Source organism: Mastomys coucha, unplaced genomic scaffold (genome assembly GCF_008632895.1).
Source record: "Mastomys coucha isolate ucsf_1 unplaced genomic scaffold, UCSF_Mcou_1 pScaffold3, whole genome shotgun sequence".
NCBI classification, from domain to species: Eukaryota; Metazoa; Chordata; class Mammalia; order Rodentia; family Muridae; genus Mastomys; species Mastomys coucha.
In genome coordinates, this window is record NW_022196909.1 from 30,070,152 (window position 1) to 30,090,168 (window position 20,017).

The 20,017-nt window shown below is 38.9% G+C and overlaps 1 protein-coding gene across 10 annotated transcripts in view; it reads left to right on the forward strand.

Moving 5' to 3' along the window:
* The window catches only part of Ctnna3 (catenin alpha 3), a 1,512,724-nt gene extending 1,492,962 nt beyond the window's left edge, over positions 1-19,762 (forward strand). For all 10 annotated transcript variants that reach the window (XM_031347502.1, XM_031347503.1, XM_031347499.1 and 7 more), the window contains one exon: positions 18,475-19,762. In XM_031347502.1, the coding sequence (XP_031203362.1) occupies positions 18,475-18,762 (288 nt within the window). In that variant the 3' untranslated portion in view covers positions 18,763-19,762. The remainder of the gene's footprint in view (positions 1-18,474) is intronic.
* The last annotated feature ends 255 nt before the right edge of the window (positions 19,763-20,017 follow it).

The following is a 20,017-nucleotide window of genomic DNA, read 5'->3' on the forward strand; positions in this document are numbered from 1 at the left end:
TCCATCTGAAAGACCTTGAAATGTTCTTTTTATGTTAAATATTGACTTTAGAAAGTTATTCTATTAATTGTGCCTTGTTTGGTTGGTGGTCTAATATAGTGATTTGGTTTTGAAAAAAATCCCTATTTCTCAATTCTATTCAGGTTATTTTTTTCAATGGATAATACATAATTTCCTATTAGGTTATTTTAAGTCAATTATGTTCATCAAAATTTAAAAGTTTGGCTTCAGGCTATTTTTTTATCTAAAACCACAAAGATATTGCACTTCATTATAAATCATCCTGCTAAGCCAAGCTCAGTTTTTACAGTAGTCACAGGGTAGAACAAGTAGAATGTACAGAGTTCTGGATTAGTAGTCATGTGTGACCAAACAGCAAAGCAGCATAGGGTGTTCATGATCAACACTCACAGTAGAGAGTGTACTGGACAATCAGTCATAGTCCAGTGTTCTGGACTACTATCACAGTATGGAGACTTCGTCACAGTGTTACAGAATATTTCAGACCAGCAGTCATAGTAGAAAATGATCAGACCAGTAGTGATAATATACAATGTTCTGGGCCAGTATTCACAATATAGAATGTTCTGGTTCTGTATTCGCAGTGTAGGATATTCTGGACTTATAGTCACAGTATAGAGTATTTTAGACAGTTAGTCACCATATAGAGCATTCTGGACGAGAATTCACAGTGTAGAGTGTTCTGGACCATAATTCCCAATGTTGAGTGCTCTGGGATAGGATTCACAGTTTAGAATGTTCTGGACCAGTAGCTACAGGGTAGAGTAAGTACTCTGCACTGCTATTATGGAAGTTACAAAAGAGTTTTTCTGAAACTTTAAAGTATCATGTATGGGGGTTGTTTCTTATTCCGTGGAATGCTTAGGGTTACCCTTAAAAAACTAGCATTAGAGACTGAGGCAGTCCCACAATGTTGGGGGAAATACTAAAATATGAGTTATCCCAACAATACATGCTACATCAAAAGACCATGTAATATGTGTTAGTAGGCATGCAATCTCCATGTATTATGGAAACAAGCATGAGAATTTAAGAGTACTAACCTAGACACATATCATTTCTCATCATTTTAAAGAGTCTATAGGAGGACCCAGAGGAAGAGATAATAATTAAGACTTTTAATTTTATAGAATTGGATGAGCTTTTATAAATAATTCAGTCCACAAGGAAATTCAAGCTCAGAGAATGCAAAACTACAAAACCATTTGGTACCCAAGTGAACGTAGAAAGCTTTATCTCTTGACTTATGGCTGAAAATGTCTTTCTGTCAGTCTTTGTTAGTTTTCAATTACACATCCAAAGTCAGAACACAAACATGGGGTACTAAGGCCCCACCTTATTCACACATAAGTCAATAAATGGAACTGGGCTCTAAGTCAAGAAGCTACCTGCCAAAAATGCTTTACTTAGGCCCGTATCTGGCCTAAATTGGGTTCACAGTCTTGGGAAAGGCAGACTTAATAGGTGTAGATAAATTGGCACAGCCACAAAGGTTAAATAAATTCAGGGCTGAGATCCAGAAAGACCATTTGATACAAGTCTGGAAAAGTCATCAGTTAGAAAGGTTATAAATCAAAGTTCCTTCTGCCCAGCTCCTACCATTTCCCTTCCGCCTCCGATCATCGTGCTGTCTACTTACTTCCAATAAGCCATGTCAAGGTTATAGAGGTGGCAAGTGGATTCTTGACATACGTCATGTTTTGTCTCTTCTCTGACACAAGATGGAGAAGTTGGACTTTGCTAAAGAGACAAGTAATTCTATATTGTCTTTTTGTGTTCTTGGGATAAATTGAGACTTAGTTATGGGCTTAGTTTTAGATGGTTTATGGAGCATAGTTTTAAAAATTAATTCACAAAGTAAAGAGTCTCTTGGGGGCATTCTCGTGAATATTTGGTTTTAGTTGACTAATCTCTATTTGTCTCCCCCGTCTGTGATTCCTCCATCTCCAGATACCTCTTTTTCTTCCTGACCCTTTACCCCCAATTTCTTTAATATTTTAAATGTTTAATTGCATTTCTCAGATCCTCAAATAAAGCGTATTTTTTTTTTTTTTTACCATATGCTCAATGACCAACTTCCAGGTCTGAGGAATTTTCTCTCATTTACATGCCAATACACACATTTAACAGTGAGAGGCTAGGATACATGTATGAGAGAGATAAACAATACTAACTTTTCTTACCTTTACAAGCTTTACAGTCCCATCCATTTTTCTTAAAGATTCGTGATTTCATTTTATCTTCCAGCTGAATGAAATATGTATATGGAGCACATTTTCATTATCCATTTCTCAGTTGATGGACACCTAGTCTGGTTCTGTTTCCTGGGTAACAGTGCAGGGATCAAGAATCTCTCTTTGGTAAGAGGTAGAGTTCTTGGAGAATATGTGCATCCTTTGTAGAGCTGGGTCATATGGCAGGTCTATTTTCAGTGTTTTTGAGAGTCTTCTACTCTGATTCATGAATCAGATTTAAGTAACAAAGTAAGAACAAATAATTGGTAATAGAAGAATAAAAATGCAAGATTTAACAGTCATTCAACCCAGAGGCTTATTCATCTCTGTAAAATTCCCCTAAGAATAACTATGTAATCTCCATTCTGTTTTACTGAGATTGCCAATAATCATTGATTTCTTTTAAAATATTTAAAACTCTTTGATGGAGCATTTAAAATCAGCAGCTTTTATCTTTTTAAATACAGTTGGTTTCAAACGAGGCAGCATCAAAGGAGTCATTTAATGTATTTCTGTTTGATATTGGACAGTAAATCTAAACCGACTTCGATTAGATTAGCATTCATCCTTTGCTCCTTACTTTGCTCTTTCTAAGGTGATAAATGTGTTTGCAAAGTGGGGCTTATCAGTCTCAACGAATCAAAGAAAATGATAGTTATTTCTCTAGGTTCTTGTAAAAGGTATTATAGTCACTACTTTGAAGGTAAGACAACAAGCCAATAAAATTTGAGTTTGTTCCTTTTTGCTTACCTATAGTTTTATATCTGTTTTCCCAATGAAGATCAGGACAAAGGAGCCATAATCCACAGTGGCAAATGCTATAATGACAGTGTGTGTGCAGAGTACAGTGGGGACAGAGAAGTTTATGATGACCTCTTCCTGAGAGGGGAAAATAGAGCTTGGGAAATCATTGCCATCTCACTAGGGGATCACTGCCCCAATCTTGCAGAGACCGAAAGAATAAGTATGATTTCAAGGAGAGTAACTCTTGGAAAATAGATAAGACCATCCCAAAGCTAGGAGAACATGATTTCGTTTTAAGCGATGAGAAAGTAACTGAGAGTCAGAATGGAGTAAAATAAGATAGCATGAGCACTGGAGAATATAACATAATCAACCACACAGGCTTTATTATAGAGTTACTTCTCTATAAGAAGCTTAGAAGACAGAAAGATCAGGATGATAATTTAGAAATAAAATTTTTGGTGAATAAAATATAAAAGGGAATTTAACCTAGGAGATAAATGCGAGGCTGTTCCAGTGGTTCATGTCAATAATGACTTGAATTAGTGATGTGAATAAAAAAATTGAAGAAAGGCATTTATCAGATAGAATATATACATCTTGGTGACTATGGGTTAATTTTCTACAGACTAAGAAATTAGTGTTACCGTAGGCTTTTTCATATAGTACATACAATGTGTCAGAAGCTGTTCTAAGAGGGACGTAACAGCATTCCCTCATACCTACATATAACTATCTATCTCTATGTAGATATCTGTTACCCTTAGATAGTTACAATCATTGTATTTATTTTTAGCAGTGACATAGAATCATAGGGGACTCATACTAGTCATCTAAAACCAGTTAGACATAGTGCAGACAAGTTTGAGACACAATCTGTTTGCTCCTCGCAGGCCCTAAATACTTTTTCCCTTTAGCAGGTGTCTAAAGGACGTTTCTAAGGGTTGGTAAGATGAATCAGTGGGTAAAGGCTCTTGCCATTTGGGACTAACAAGGTTCTCTATATCCCTAGAAACCACGTGAAGATTATTCAAATGTAGTAATGTGCAGCTGTAAGCCTCGCATTCTGAAGGCAGAGACAGGTGGATCATAGTGAACTCGTGGAGCCGCAGAGCCTGTACTATCCAGATCACCCACAGAACAAGCATGAAAAACCCTGCTTCATGCAAGGTGCAAAAACAGAATTGATTTTTAAAAGTTTGTGCATGTAACCTCTTAAATAAATTTTCCTTTAAAAGGAATCAAACCATTTCAGTTTACAAAATTCTACCACAGCACAAATGCTCTCTGTGATTTCATAAGTCTTTCCTAAATCTTGGAATCTAGAGATGAGAACAGATAGATATGGCTCCATGGATAAAGGAGCTTGGGATTCAAATTATAGAATCTAGCTCAAGCAGTTATAGATGAATGGTTACAAATGGAGTAGTTATTGCTTAAGAAAAGATGTGCAGCAGGGGTTAAGTAAGAAAGGGACATGGAACCAGACACTTATAGGTACCTACAGTGAAACAGTGTGTGTGTGTGTGTGTGTGTGTGTGTGTGTTTGAATGCAGATGTAATGTGAGGCAGATAGAGGGATCAAATTCTCAAGATGGTAGAACGTGAAAGATCAGCTGGAAGGAAGATGTCATTTCATTTGCATAATCTTGGACTGGAAGGAAAAAATGGGTTTAAAATATGATACCTATTGTTCCACAGAGCCAAACGTACTATCAAAGACATAAACAATCACCATAGATTCCGATTATGATTGTTCCATGGTTTTATGGTGCCTCCAAGCCTGAATACTTTCCATGGTTCTCTTTTTCACCATCTGTTACTTACTGTTGTCTATTATTGGGTTTTAGTTTATATAATTTTGATAGGAATTCAGTAGCTCAAATTCAAACTTTAGTGCCTTGCTTCTTAGGGTGCAAGAGAATGAAGAGTTGCTTTCTATGAATGATAAATCTTTCCTGAAACCACAAAACATTTTGATCAGACCAGGCTAACATGAATTGCCTACAGACCAGTCATGATCTACCCATGATGGCTGAACTAATTGCTGTAAGAATAAAAGCAAGGATCAATAAAGAATGGACAAACCCCTATGGGTCATTCAGCTAACATTATCTATCATGGGATACATTGCTGTGAAGATTAGCCAAACAAACGGAATGCTTTCTAATATGCAAGACAAAGTTACTAAATACTTTGAAAAATAAAACTTAGGATATTAGAACATGATATGTTTTTCTATTGATTTATATGAGCAGTCAATGATATTCAGTTTTTGCCTGTGGTCCATAGACTAGAGTATCCCAGTTTTATTTTCATTTTTGTTTCTATGCTAGGATATTTAGTCATAAACAGAAAATAGCTCTTTTGAACATGCTTGTTTTACTGGGCAGTGTATTATTAAAGTGCCTCTTTGGTTTGGCTACTAAGAAGCTGGATCTAAGCTCTATTTCTTTCTTTTTCTAGTCAGGATAGTATATCAGAATACAATTGAATGAAAGGATACAATTAGATGAGTAACCTTTAAGACAGACTAATTTATGTAGAAACCATAAATCACTTTCCAATTTCAGTATTTGAACTATTATTACCATCAAATTATGGTCCTTGTGACACATGGCATGCATCAGTGAAATGTCTGGGCCTCTGTGTTAAAAGCTTTGCCCAAGAGGACAACTCTCTCCTCTTTTTGTGACTCCTGCTTTATCATTTTTACAGTTGTATTTCTTTCTCCTATTATGATTATTTATTTATTTTATATTATGGTCACAGCTTATTCCCCATTTCCTCCAAGTCCTTCTCTCCTCTTACCTTCCTAACCCCTTACACTCCTTATCCCTTTCTTCTCAGAGAAGGGGAGGTCTGTCATGGATATCAGCCAGTCTTGGCATATCTACTCATAGTAAGACTAAGTGCATCTTCTGCTGTTGAGACTTAATGTGCCAACCAAGTTAAGAGAAAGGGAACCAAAGGCAGGCAAGGTAGTCAGAGACAGCCCTTGCTCCTACATTAAGACCCAGGTGTACAGCTGCTACATAGGTGCAGAGGGCCTGGATCTGTCCCATGCATGCTTTTTGGTTGGTAAGTTCAGTGTGCCCCTGTGGGCCCAGGTGAGCTGATTCTATAGGTTTTCTTGTGGTGTCCTTGATTTCTCTGGCTCCTTCGATACCTCCTCCTACTCTTCCACAATATTTCTTGAGCTTAACATAGTGTTTAGCTATGGGTCTCTTCATCTGTTTCCATCAGCTGCTGCGTAAAGCCTCACAGAGGACAGGTTTGCGAGGCTCATGTCTGCAAGGATACCATTGAGAGGATCAAGGGTTGGCTCACTCTCATAGAACGTATCTCAAGTTGGGCCAGTCATTGGTTGGGCATTCTTTCAATTTCTGCTCCATCTTTCTCTCTGTACATTGTGTAGGCAGGGTGAATTTTGGGTTGAAGATTTATTTTGTGGGTGGGCTAGTACACCAATCTCTCCATTGGAAGTTATAGAAGGTGGCTATTTCAGGCTCCATATCCCCTATTGCTAACATGTAAAAGAACTCAAGCAACTAGACCTCAACAAACCCAATAATCCAATATTTTTAAAATGGAGTACAGATTTAAACAGAGAATTTTCAACAGGGGAGTCCCTTATGGCCAAGAAGTACTTAAAGAAATGTTCAACATCCTTAGTCTTCAGGGAAATGCAAAGCAAAACAAATCAGAGATTCCATCGTATACCTATCAGAATGGCTAAGATCAAAAATTCAAGCAACAGTTCATGCTGGTGGTGAGGATGTGGAGTAAGGGGAACATTCCTCCATCACCGGTAGGAGTGCAAACGTTTATACCACATTGGAAATCAATTTGGTGATTTCTCAGAAAATTGAAAAATTGATCTACCTCAAGACCCAACTATAGCACTCCTGGGTTAATATCCAAAAGAAGCTCCACCATAACCACAAAGATATTTATTCCACTATGTTCACAGTAGCTTTATTAGCAACTGGAAACAATCTAGGTCCCCATAAACTGAAGAATGGATAAAGAAAATGTGATATAATTTACACCATGTATGTTTACTCGGTTATTAAATGACAACGATAATCATGAAGTTTGCAGGCAAATAGATGGAACTAGAAAATATCATCCTGACTGAGGTAACCCAGACTCAGAAAGACACGCATAGGACATACTCACTTATAAGAGGAGATTACTCATAAAGTACGTGCTACAATCCACAGGCCCAAAGAAGCTAAGGAGGAGAACCAAAGGGGGAATGCTTCAATGTCACTGACTAGGGGAAATAGGATAGGCAGCCTGGGTAGATGGAGGGAGGGAATTGGGTGGGGGATGGGTGAGGATGGGAACAGAAGGAATCAGATTAGGGGAAGCCAGGGAGAGAGTCCTGGAAGGGGCATCTGGAATGGAGAGGCATCTCTGGGACGAGCTAGAAGCCCAGGGCAGTGGAAACTCCCAGGAGGTCTATGAGAGTGACCTTAGCTAAGACTCCTAACAATGGGGCATATGAAGCCTGTGCCTAGGAATGTTATGTTAAATAGTAGATTTTTAAAAAGAAAATAAAACCACTAACATTGTCCAGCAAGAGACGCAAATGTGAAAACATGGGCTCTTAGTACGTGTTGGGGTCTGCCAAGATAGGCCAGCAAACAAAACACTCTTCAATTACTTAAGTCAGTGTTTCTCTTGAGACATGGAGCAAATGTACAGTCATACTAAGCATGAGTATCTGAAGGGGAAAATGATGTTAGAGACTGTCAGCCACAGAGGTCAAGGCACAAACAGGAAGACCCCCAAACTAAAATGTGACACTGTTTCAGCACAGCAAGACTAGAGGCAGAACCAAACCAAACCAAACCAAACCAAACCAAACCAGGGGGTTGGGAGATTACAAAAAAATAATAAAAAAAGTAAAAAAATTAAGTAGTCGTTACACAAGGGAGAGAAGACATTTTTTAAGAAATTTGTGGGACAGTTCCTTGTTTAGAGAAAGCATCAGTCCAGGATGCTGTGTAAAGTACAGTTTGCAGCATCATGCAACTTGAGTCCACTTCTTCCTGCTTCGATTACGATGCCCAAGTCCCCAGAATCCTGTCTTACATTTATCAGAAGCTTTAACTTGATCAATAAGGAAATGCTCCCTACCTCACAAAGTTCCTATTGGTGAGGTAGGGAGTGTGTATATATATATATATATATATATATACACACACATATATATACCTTGGCACATATGGGCTTTGCACACAGGTTTGGAAAATTGAGCTATCATTGGAAATTCATCTTTCCTCTTCATTTCAAGCTTTATGCTTACCCCGGTTAAAAGGGACTGATTTTGTCAATGCCTTTATAATCAGGGAGGACGGTGTATGTATAGCTCACTGTCTTGCATATTATACTGTCTAAAGACAATTCTGGGGAGTTAGTGTTGGTACGTTTCTGTCTTACACATCAAAATCGAACCAAACCAAACCACAAATACCCTCTGGTTCCAGTGAGGAAAAACTTGCTTGAATTCACCTAGTCTGCCTTGAGCCCATTCTTAACCTCTTAGCTGTATGACTTTCTCCTCCTTTGCTGCATAGGAACATCTATACACTTGCCCGATCTCCCATCCTACCCTGTGAGCTTTCTTCTTTGACTTTACACAAAGCCTAAGATCAAGATGATTAAAAGCCGCGAGTGCTTTCCTGTGTCTGCAGCCTACTGCACTCTGCTGCCTGGGGATTAGTTCAGAGACACCCACTGCTTTGGGCTTGGGGCCTGCTGCCTAGAAAAGTTTCTCATTTTCCAGGCAGCTGGGAGGGCAAGAGCCAGCTGCTCCGAAATGTGGTCGAGCCTCTTCCCTTCACCGAGGAGACAGCTGTACTTATCTATAGAGAGGTTCTGGAAGATTGCTTTGTTTTATAAGACACTCCAGGCAAGCTGAAAGAGATGTCTGATTTGAAAAGAAACTCAATTCGGCATCCGAACTTTCTAGTATTTTTCCCCACTGTGGACAATTCCAAGGCCCCTGATATTTTCACAGATACCAAGTATTTGTGTGGAATAAATAGAACGCAGTGATTTGAAGGACACTTTAATTGTTTTCCTCAAGGTGCATAGCATTTTCACTGACGTAGTCCCTGCCTCCCATCTCAGATAACAGCTCTATTGCTCCAGGCCGCCCTTGGAATCATTTCCAAAGAAGCCTTCTGTCTCTTTAGCTGCCAACCCTCATGTTCCACGAGGTTGGATCAAGCAATTATGGTATGAATTAGCGGTAGTGCTGCTCATCCTAGATTGAAACCATTGATTGAGTGTAAATGCATTATCTCTCTGCAGGTTAGAGTGGGCACACATGTGGCTCCTATGAGACTGTGAGTGCAGTGGGACACGAAGAGACATGGAGTAAGCCAGAAAACTGGCGCCTTTATCATAAATTTTGTTGTTGCAATTTGATAATGCTTATGAATCCAGTATTGTTCCCACTTCTTATAGATATTATGGCTTACTCTTCAATTCAGTAATAGTGGACTAATGTTATGATTTGTGGGGCTCCATTAAACTATAGGTAGACTTTCCATAGCCTCATAGACTATGGAAAGATTAGGTCATACTGCAGGTTTTAAAAATGTAGTGAAAGTTCATGTATATGAAAAGTACTTTTTTTTTTTTTAGTACTTGACAAAACGCTATTTTACTTAAAATTATAAAGATGCATTGTGTAAAAATCTGTATACATCATATATGGATAATTAGGTGATAATCATGTAAAATAACTTGTTTATTTATCGTTCATCTCTGTCGCTCAATTTTTTTAAAAAATAAAATACTAGCCTTGTTTTAGGGAATCATAAGCATGCCTGACACATCTTAAGAATCTTTTAAATATATAAAGACCTAAGAAACATGGAAGGCTATTCCTGTTTTTCCCATCGTGTGTATAGGAGTGTTTGTCTGTATGTGTCTGTGTGTGTGTGTGTGTGTGTGTGTGTGTGTGTGTGTGCGCGCGTGTGCGTGTCTGTGTGTATTTGGGTATATGTATATGTATTTATGTGTATGTGTATGTCCCTGTGAGTTGTATACTTGTATATTTGTGTGTGTAAGTATGTATATGCATACTTGTGTCTATGTGTTTGATATGCACATGTCTGTGTGTGATTGTGGTATATGTATGCATGTATATATGTATGTGGCATATGTGTGTATATGGTTTATGTGTGTATACGTGCATGTATATGTGCTATGTGGGTGTGCTGTGTATTTGTGTGTGCGTGTGCATGTGTATGTGTGTGGGCGTGTGTGTATGTGTGTACAGGTGTGTGTGTATCAGCGATGAAGCTAAGAAAGCTAACTGCTTGATTTGTATGAACAATATTGGTTGAATGAGTACACAGATGTTAATTTTAGGTTTTTCAAGCACAGTATTGTAATCAGTAAAATGAAAAACTACACTTCAGAAGGTTTGGGGGATTAAACGAGAACAAATGTCCCAATGGAAATACAGGGAAATTCATCCTCGGGCAGAAATCCACTGTCCTTGTCATTGTGCTTGGCAGGAATTTTTCCTCACCAAGGTTGTGTTAAATGACTTTCAGTCAGGGTTTAGCTGACAATTGTCAGACTAGTAGTAGACAGCTTTCCACTTTGAATATGTCCTATGATTTTACAGTCTCCATCTTTTTACCCGCAAAGACTGTGGCAGTTTTTGCTTATGTGACAGTTAGCTGTGGGCAGTTTTACGTTCCCATTTCCCATATAGCTCCATGCCTATATTAATTTGCCTTGTGAAACCCTTGGAAGTGTTTCTGTTTTCTTTACTGGACCTAGAGTGTCTCCTACAAGGCAAGTGACAAGCAAAGTTGGCCTCATACTGTTTCTAGAGATACATAAATTACAAGCATATGGTATTGTGGCAGCAACAGGGAAGAACCACCATTCACTGCCCCTCTAGTATCAACGGTTTGATCAAAATTCCTACACTTTGTGTCATATTATTTGACATTTCAGCTTATAAAATTAAATTTATGAGAAATTAGCAAACCCTAATAATCAATACCAAGATGACTATTATCGAACCCTATTCATGTAGCATCTAACAGGTAGCAGATTGGGGTACATGTATGTTGTTTATTACAAAATTCATGTTTTATTCTTGGGATAAGATATGTTTCTCATTTGTAGCCATTGACCTGTAATTTTGTGGGAGGATGCTAATCTAGAGCCGGGAAGTTAAGGCTTTCTGAGAAGAGGATCTGTAACAGGTTCTACGTTTCAAATGCAAAATAATCAAAAACGTATTTGTCAGTGATTCATTTCTTATTATAGCTTCCAGAAAATTCCTGGTGAAGTCTGAGTATAAAATATCTCGGAATCAGCCAGGCAGTGGTGGCGCACGCCTTTAATCCCAGCACTTGGGAGGCAGAGGCAGGTGGATTTCTGAGTTTGAGGCCAGCCTGGTCTACAGAATGAGTTCCAAGACAGCCAGGGCTACATAGAAAAACCCTGTCTCGAAAAACAAAAAACAAACAAACAAAAAAAATATATAGGAATCATTTATAGTTTCATGGACAAGTACAGGAGGATTATCAAAAACATGACTGTGTCTACCTTGAAAAATATTTGGCATTATCTCTATACATATAATTCTACAACTCATATAAATAACATTTCATTTATTTATATGCCAAATACATACTACTGGCCATTTCAAATAATAGAGGTATACAAATAATAACTATCATTTCTGTTGATGATAGATTATTATCTTCTGATAAATTTGATGTTACGGGAGATAAAGATTGTCATTGTGAACATACAAAATGTCTCTAGAACTATTATTGTTTGGAAATATCAGTATCTCCACTAAAAACATGTCTTTTACAAAAGGATTCATTTTAATTTTTGTGTATATGTTGGGGGAGAGTTACCTACAAAGTCCAGAGAAAGGCATTGTGTCTCCTAGAACTGGTGAGAGAGGCAATTGTCAGATGGTCAGGTATCTGATATAGGGGCTGAGAATCAAACTTTGGTTTTCTGCAAGACCAGTATGTGCTCATAATCATGGAGACATCTCTCTGGCCTCAGTATTTGTTCTTCAGTCAACATTGATGAGAGATAATAATCATTTCTAATTAATATATATGGCAGTTGACTGCAGGCAGTTTTGCTTCCCGCACACACACACACACACACACACACACACACACACACATATTTATATTTGGAGTTGGTCAAGGACATGTTTGCTATGTGAGTATCAGAGGCCCAAAGGGATAACGTTTCCTATTCCAACAATAAACTTTCTCCTCATCTTAATGACCTTGACAACTTAAATCTAGAGATGCAACTCCATTTTAACTAGTTTTAACAAAACCCTTACTGAAGTTGCCTATTGAGCCAGCAAGGCTGTTTAACATTTTCGCATACATCTGTTAAAAAAAAAGAGAGAGTGAGAGGGAAGAATGCTTTCAATGTAGGCCATTCTTCAGATAAATCTCTTTGGAGACAATAGAATGTGTTAAGCAAGTGCTGGGATAAATGAGACGCTCAAGAGAGGTTTATGGTGAATCGGAAAACATTGAATTTGCTCATGTATTTTTGCTGAAAAAAATGTATTGCAGCATTTTGTAGTGTATGGTAAACGTGTTTAGACTTCCGTCTAGAGATATCAATTCTGCCTATAAGTTAGAAACATAAGAAAGGGATCTTTTAGTCTTTTAAGATGCACCGATTCTATGCACTCACCACCCAACACGTGTGTGGGTCTTTTGATAAGAACTGTGTGGATGTCGCATCCAAATGCTCTAACTGAGCCCTTTAAGTCAGAGTGAAAAAGGCTTTCAGAGTCAGAGGACTGCGCCCTCCTGGAGGCTTCAACATCTAGGCATACAAATTAATTTAAATTCTTTTTGAGTATCAGAAAAAGCGTTTGGTTAATCAGCATTGCATTTATACATATTAACGATTAAACAGGTCTTAGGGACCTCCTTGTCCTGGAAACAATAACAGTTTTGGATGTTTACAGTTTTGTTTTGTTTTTTTAAGATTTATTTATTATTATAAGTAAGTACACTGTAGCTGTCTTCAGACACACCAGAAGAGGGTGTCAGATCTCATTACGGGTGGTTGGGAGCTACCATGTGGTTGCTGGGATTTGAACTCAGGACCTCTGGAAGAGCAGTCAGTGCTCTTACCCGCTGAGCCATCTCACCAGCCCCTACAGTTTTGTTTTTTTAATATTTTATTATTTATTTGTGTGTGTGTGTGTATGTGTGTTTGCGCGCATGCACGCACCATGCTTGCATATTACAATGAGGTGTGAGAACAGAGAAGAAATTTAGAGTCCCAGCTGATCCCATTCCTAGTTCTCCATCTAGCTCAGAAGGGAGTAGAGCCCCTCTCGGTGGCAAACTTTTCAGGTTATCTTTGCCAGCAGAACTTTCGGTTAATGCAGGTGACGTATGATAGAGATTCCACAGGCCTGAATTTTAAAGTCTGGTTGGTTTGCTCTCCTAGGCATTTGGAATGAGTCAATAATCTTGTAACGCACAGGTGACTTGAAGGGCATTTTGTTCAATACGTTGATTGCGGATGCCAAAGCCGTGCATTACCTCACCCAAATTTACCTTTGTCTTTACACAGAGAGTTCTACCGACGCCTTCTCTTAAAATATTTCTCATGAAATTAAACCTGCAGAGAAAGGATTTTAAATAACGATTTGCGGGCATTCGGTTGCACATATTTATTCTTTACGGGTAGACCACAGGCACTCCTTGGGCGCAGAATGAAATTTTCGCTCCGTTGTTTAGACTTGGCTCTGCCATTGCTTGTCATTTGGCTAATGGCTCAGAGGTGCTCATCCTCAGCACACAGAGCACATGGACCCTGAACAGCACGCCTCAGCGCATATAGCACAGAGAACTGAGTAGCCTACAGCAAGGTCTGGAAGTTACCCTCCTAAGATAACAGTATTCTATGAGCAAGTGCCCTAATCTGCTGTCTGCAGAGCTAATCTTTAGGCTCTCCAGGGGGGCATAACTTGACCTGTGTTTTCTCTGAGTCATGTGGAACAGAAGGTTTTCCTAGAACCACTGAAGATCGTAAAGGCAAAAGATCTTTCAGACACCAAGCTAAGAGTTCATGTCAGCCCAGGTAGGGACTCACTGATTAAGCAGAGAAGGAAGACGAGCCAGTCTCCACCCTGTGAGGCCTGGGTAGAACTTGAACTCTCTTCCTATGCTGCCTGTCTAAAGGTATCACTTACATGGAGAACTCGAAAGGAGAGAAGACGACAAGGTAGCCTACCCATGGTAAGGTTACAATGTCAAAAGGTAGGCAATGGAGTGTCAGTTTCAGGAGTGCTAAGGTCAAAGGTACTGAGGTAAACTTGAATGGCAGGTGGTCTCTCCATGCTCTTCTTTTATAGAAGAATCAATGATAGTGCAGAACCCATAAGACAAAGCTAGTGATTTCATGTTTGAGGGATGCCACTACTCAGTATCCTAAGCTGTCACTGCATTCTTTGGGAAAGCGTGTTTGTTTTCTTGTTTTGTTTTTGTTTTGTTTTTCTGAGTTGGGTTTGACAAGTACCATCCATGTTCTACTAGACAGCATGGGGGTATCTTATTAGCAGTTCTTTGAGAAATCCATTTGCCAGATTTAGCTCATATTCCCTCTCCCTCCTCTGACTCCTCCCAGAACCACCTCCTTCCTGCTCAAGTTTGTGTCCCGTTTGTTTATCCGTTCCCTCCCCATCGAGGCCCATGTGTGTGTGCTGCTCATATATCCGTGTGTGATCTTACACAGGAGCACCGCTAACTTATGGGTGCTACACTCTTCGGCTTCCTCTCCGGGCAGCTAATGATTGCCAGTGGCTCTTTGGTGAGAGGAGGATCTTCAAGCACAGCTAGCTTCTCGATGCTAGGATTTGATCCTAGCTTGGGCTTGGACAAGTCTTGGGCCTGCTATCTTAACAACTGAGACTTCCTAGGTGACATTCTCTGCTGTGCTCTTACAATACTGTTCTCTTGTCATCATCTATATTCTCTAGCCTTTAGCTCATTACATACCCCTCTTATTTATTTTTCCTTTGAGTATTGGAGTACAACATACACATTCCCTTTAGGAGCGAATGTTATGCAGTCTGTTATTCTTTGCACCAGTCATGCCTCTCAGTGTTTGTCATCATCCTCTGCAAAATGGCAAGTTTTTGTGAGTTTGGTCTAAGGCTGCTTGCATTATGTTCATTTGGATCCCCCCCAAATTGTATGAGAATGTGCACATACATCCGCACGTAAGACACTGAGGGAACCATGCCCCCCAGTTAGTTTTGACTGGTAAATAAAGATGATGGCAACCAATGGCTGAGCAGAGAGACAGAGGCGGGACTTTTAGGATTCCCCAGCAAGGGACCAAGGAAGAGGGGGAAAGAGGAGATCTGCCATGCAGAGAGTAGGAGAGAGAAGATACCATACCTGAGAAGGTGTAGGACAGAGAGCATTGCCACCATGTAGGAGCTGGAGGATAGAAGCCCAAGAGGGCTGCACGTCTGGGTCTGGGACAACCAAGATACAGTATAGAATTTAGTAAGTAATAACTCAGGAATATCAGAGAGAGGTGGATTAGCCATTCGAAGATTAGGGAGTTGCCCAGCCATTAAGCTGTTTAAGGCATATCAAAATGTAAAGGCTATGTGTGTGTGTGTACTTCATTTGGGAACCCAGAACTTTGGGGCAGGTATTGAAGAATGCTGCTGCTGCCACCAGGATCAATGTGAGAGTATTAATTGTGTACTGCTATAGAAACTTCTCTAATGAGGTATGAGATATGCCTTAATCTATAGATTTAGTTATAAGTTATTGGGAGCCAATTTAATACCCTGGCCACTTAACAGACTAATAGTAGCAGATTCTCATCTATAGTCTATGACCTGTCTAGCCTTGGGTTCTTAGCCTAATAATGGCTCATGTGGAACAAGCTTTAAATATTCTGATTGGATTTCACAACATTTGTACTAGTGCAGCAGTAGACATATCTTTCTAGGCCAGTCATCCTCATAGCTCACAAAGGTCACAGGTGAGTGGAATTATTGATTTTTGTAAACGTCTGGTATGTTCATAGCCTTTTCCAGCACTATGAAAGCTAAAGTTGGGATGAAGCTCCCAGGTTAGTCCAAGCTTGATTTTTTTTCCCTGTTCTCTTTCTTACTACAAGCTATCTTCATCAAAAGGGTCTTATCATCAAGTTCTGGAAGCAATCAAATGCATTGGCAAAAGCTTACAGTGTTTTGGGGTTTTAGATATCTCAGTGCCCAACAACTCTGAAAAAGTAACCCATTCCTGGGACTAGGTTTTTAATGAAACAATTATAAAAGATAAGGTTTTATCTGTTTATAATATTTATCCATTAGCAGTTCAAGAAGGACTCACGATAATCTATTTAAAATTTAGTAGTTTTATAAGGCTCTATGCAGATGAACAAACTGGCTAATGTCATCCAAGATTACAGGTACTCACTGGCCAGTGAATATTAGCCAGTCAGTGAGTTCCAGACTTAATGAGAAACCATCTTAAAATATAAAGCAGGAAGTAATACAGGAAGATGATGACACCCACTATCTACACATGTATGCCTGGGCACACATGCACACAAACAACAACAACAATAACACACACACACACACACACACATACACACACACCCTCTAATACACTTGTGAGTACTTAAAATCCTGATTAGTATTTATCAAGCATTTGCCATTTTTGTCTTGTACACAGGTTTCACAGTTCTGAATAATATGTATATATATTGTACATATATATATAGAGAGAGAAAGAAAGCAAGAAAGAGAGACAGAGAGAATAATACATGTATAGATACATGTGTAGTTGCCAAATATTACTGACTTCAAAATAATATATATAATATAATAAATATGAATATTATAATACATATAGATATGTGTTCTACATATTATACATGTATATGTAATATATGTATGTATTATGTGTATGTATATATGTGTGTGTATATACATGTATGTATATACACATACATACATGTACACATACACATATATATATACACACACACATATATATGTATACACACACACACACATATATATATATATATATATATATATATATATGTGTGTGTGTATATATATATATGTATATTTGGGGTTATCTTTTCAAGGATCTCAAGCTTGGCAAATTATGGAGCTAATTAAATTTTCTTGTGAGGAAACATCCGGATACTGTACTGCCGCAGGCACACAACATCATCTCCCCACCCTGCCTCACTCATTTATTTTATGTGTGAAATGAAGCTCTGCGGACAGCAAAGGTGGAGCACTGGAGCCGGCAGCTGCTGACTGGTTTCAGTAACTATACAGAGCCAGCGTTTGAGCCCTAGCCCTGACAGCTCCTATCACAAAGGGGAGACAGCGGAGGCACATCTCCCCACGCGAGTTGGCTGCAGATGACAATCTGCCAAGCTGAAATAATTGAAAAGCACTGGTTGTATAAAAAAAAAAAAAACAAATCGACTTGGCTTAGCTCTAAGATATTTTGAAAATTCCTAGGAATGCCAATAAACTTTTTTTTTTGTCCTGAGCTTGTTTACATGAATAGCACCCTGAAATTTTAACAAACAAGGTCATCTGGGGAGAGGTATTTTAAGCAATTTCATGAGTACGTCTTTATTGTTTTGCAATTTGCCAATTTTCCTAGGTTGCAGGGGTGATGCTACTTAATTATAACAACCTTTGGCAGCTATTCTCTTGGCTTCTTATATGTATTATTTTATGTTTAATAAATATTTTCCCTGAGTTAACTGAGTTGCTGGAACTTTCCCAGAGTTGCCAAAAGGGAAATCTGAACTTTAAACTCAATTTTATTTGATCTCTCCATTCTTTATATAACAGCAGTCTCCACAAGAAAATAACATCTCTATGTTAAAACAGAGACACATTTAAGTATGATTACATATGAAATACTCAAAAAAGTGATGTTTGTATAGGTCTACACTTTCATCTAATGTGTGTGTGTTTGTGTGTGTGTATGTGTGTGTGTATGTGTGTGTGTAACTTCCTTGCAAAGAGAAAGAATTTAATCCTTCTAAGATACTATGTTAAAAATAAAACATGGATGTATTTATGCATCAGGTAAATCTTTAAAAAACAATAGTATGGAATTACTGATTACATATCAATGTGTAAAATAAGAATTTGTACCGGGTAGCGCACGCCTTTAATCCCAGCACTTGGGAGGCAGAGGCAGGTGGATTTCTGAGTTGGAGGCCAGCCTGGTCTACAGAGTGAGTTTCAGGACAGCCAGAGCTACACAGAGAAACCCCGTCTCGAAAAACAAACAAACAAACAAAAAAGAATTTGCTCATTCATATCTTTGGTCAAAGTGAAGTGTCACGGTTGGCACCCACATCCACAAATCTTGTCGTAAATTTTCTCTTTGTTCTCTCCTTACAGTTGGACAGCGTCACTTCCCTGATCCAGGCAGCCAAGAATTTAATGAATGCTGTAGTGCAAACAGTGAAAATGTCATACATTGCCTCCACCAAGATTATCCGCATCCAGAGTTCTGCAGGGCCTCGGCACCCGGTGGTCATGTGGAGGATGAAGGCTCCAGCTAAGAAGCCCTTGATTAAAAGAGAGAAGCCAGAAGAAACGTGGGCAGCTGTCAGAAGAGGCTCTGCCAAGAAAAAGATCCACCCAGTTCAAGTCATGAGTGAATTCAGAGGGAGACAAGTCTACTGAATGCCCACCCTCATCCACTCTAGGGCCCATTTCTCCACCGCAGGCTAACCACACTGCTTTATTTCATGGTTAACATTGGTTCTTTAATTTCACCAAGTTTCAAAGTTAAGCTCACAAATAACATAAAGCGTTGGGGTTAAATGAGTGTGTAAGATGTGTGTTCGGCATCCTGTCATTGTTGACTCTCTTCAGACAGACAGCACAACCTAGTTAATTGGTTGCTAGTATCTAGGGAATAAAACTCATGGGCATCGCTTACCATTACCCTTCACAGGAAAGAGTTTATGTTCATTACAAAATGAACGCAAATGATAAAGTGAATTCCTCTTACCTAGAAATGTCTGCACCCATGCATTCTTTATCCCTGGGAAGGAAAACCCTGACATAAGCTTTACACTTGGATTTTGCTAGACATTAAAGTTTTTTTTTCAACTATTTTCCCAATTAGTATCCCACCTAACCTGGTACCTAACCTGCCAAAAATGTGTCACTCTTGCCATGGGAAATTTTCAATTTCTAGATATCAACTGCCCATTATGAACAGGTTAGATGCCTGTAACCAAGTGGGTGTGGCCAATTGTTTTCCTAGAATTTAAAAGTCAAACATGTTATTCGAGAAGTGCCTTGATGAATCTCTGTAGGCTACCATCTTGGAATGTGATGCTTGCACCTTCTATTTTGAGTGTTCAGAAGTTCTGGACTCTTAGTACTGGGCCTATCAGAGCACACCTGTAGAGTTATCACCCACTGGAAAAATGAATTTTTGGTTGTTGTTGTTTTTGGGTTTGGTTTGGTACAGGAATTCAAACAATTATATTGTACATTCGAGGCAAACACATTCTAATCCTGAGCCAAACACTTAGCCCTCCTGTTAGAGAAATGAGGTACTGAGTTATAACAAAGAGTTACGTCTACAATCATGGACAAACAAGGAGTGCTTCATGGTTCTAAAATTCTCTTTGAATCCACTTGAAACTAATTAAAATGAGAGATCAGTATGCAAAGTATTTTGGCACTGAGTGAAGTCTACCACCCAACAACTCAAGCTGAGTTTTATGTCAATGAGCTTGGCATCTTAATAACCACCCTTAATGAATAACATTGGGTTATTTCATTTGACTATGAGATTATGATCGAATCTTTAATAGTCCGACAGTGTGGTACATAATGGCTATAACCCCACTCTCTCCCTTCCTCTTTTTTCCCCATCTCTTTCTTCACATGATACTGTATGTAAGTTGTATTGGAAGACAAA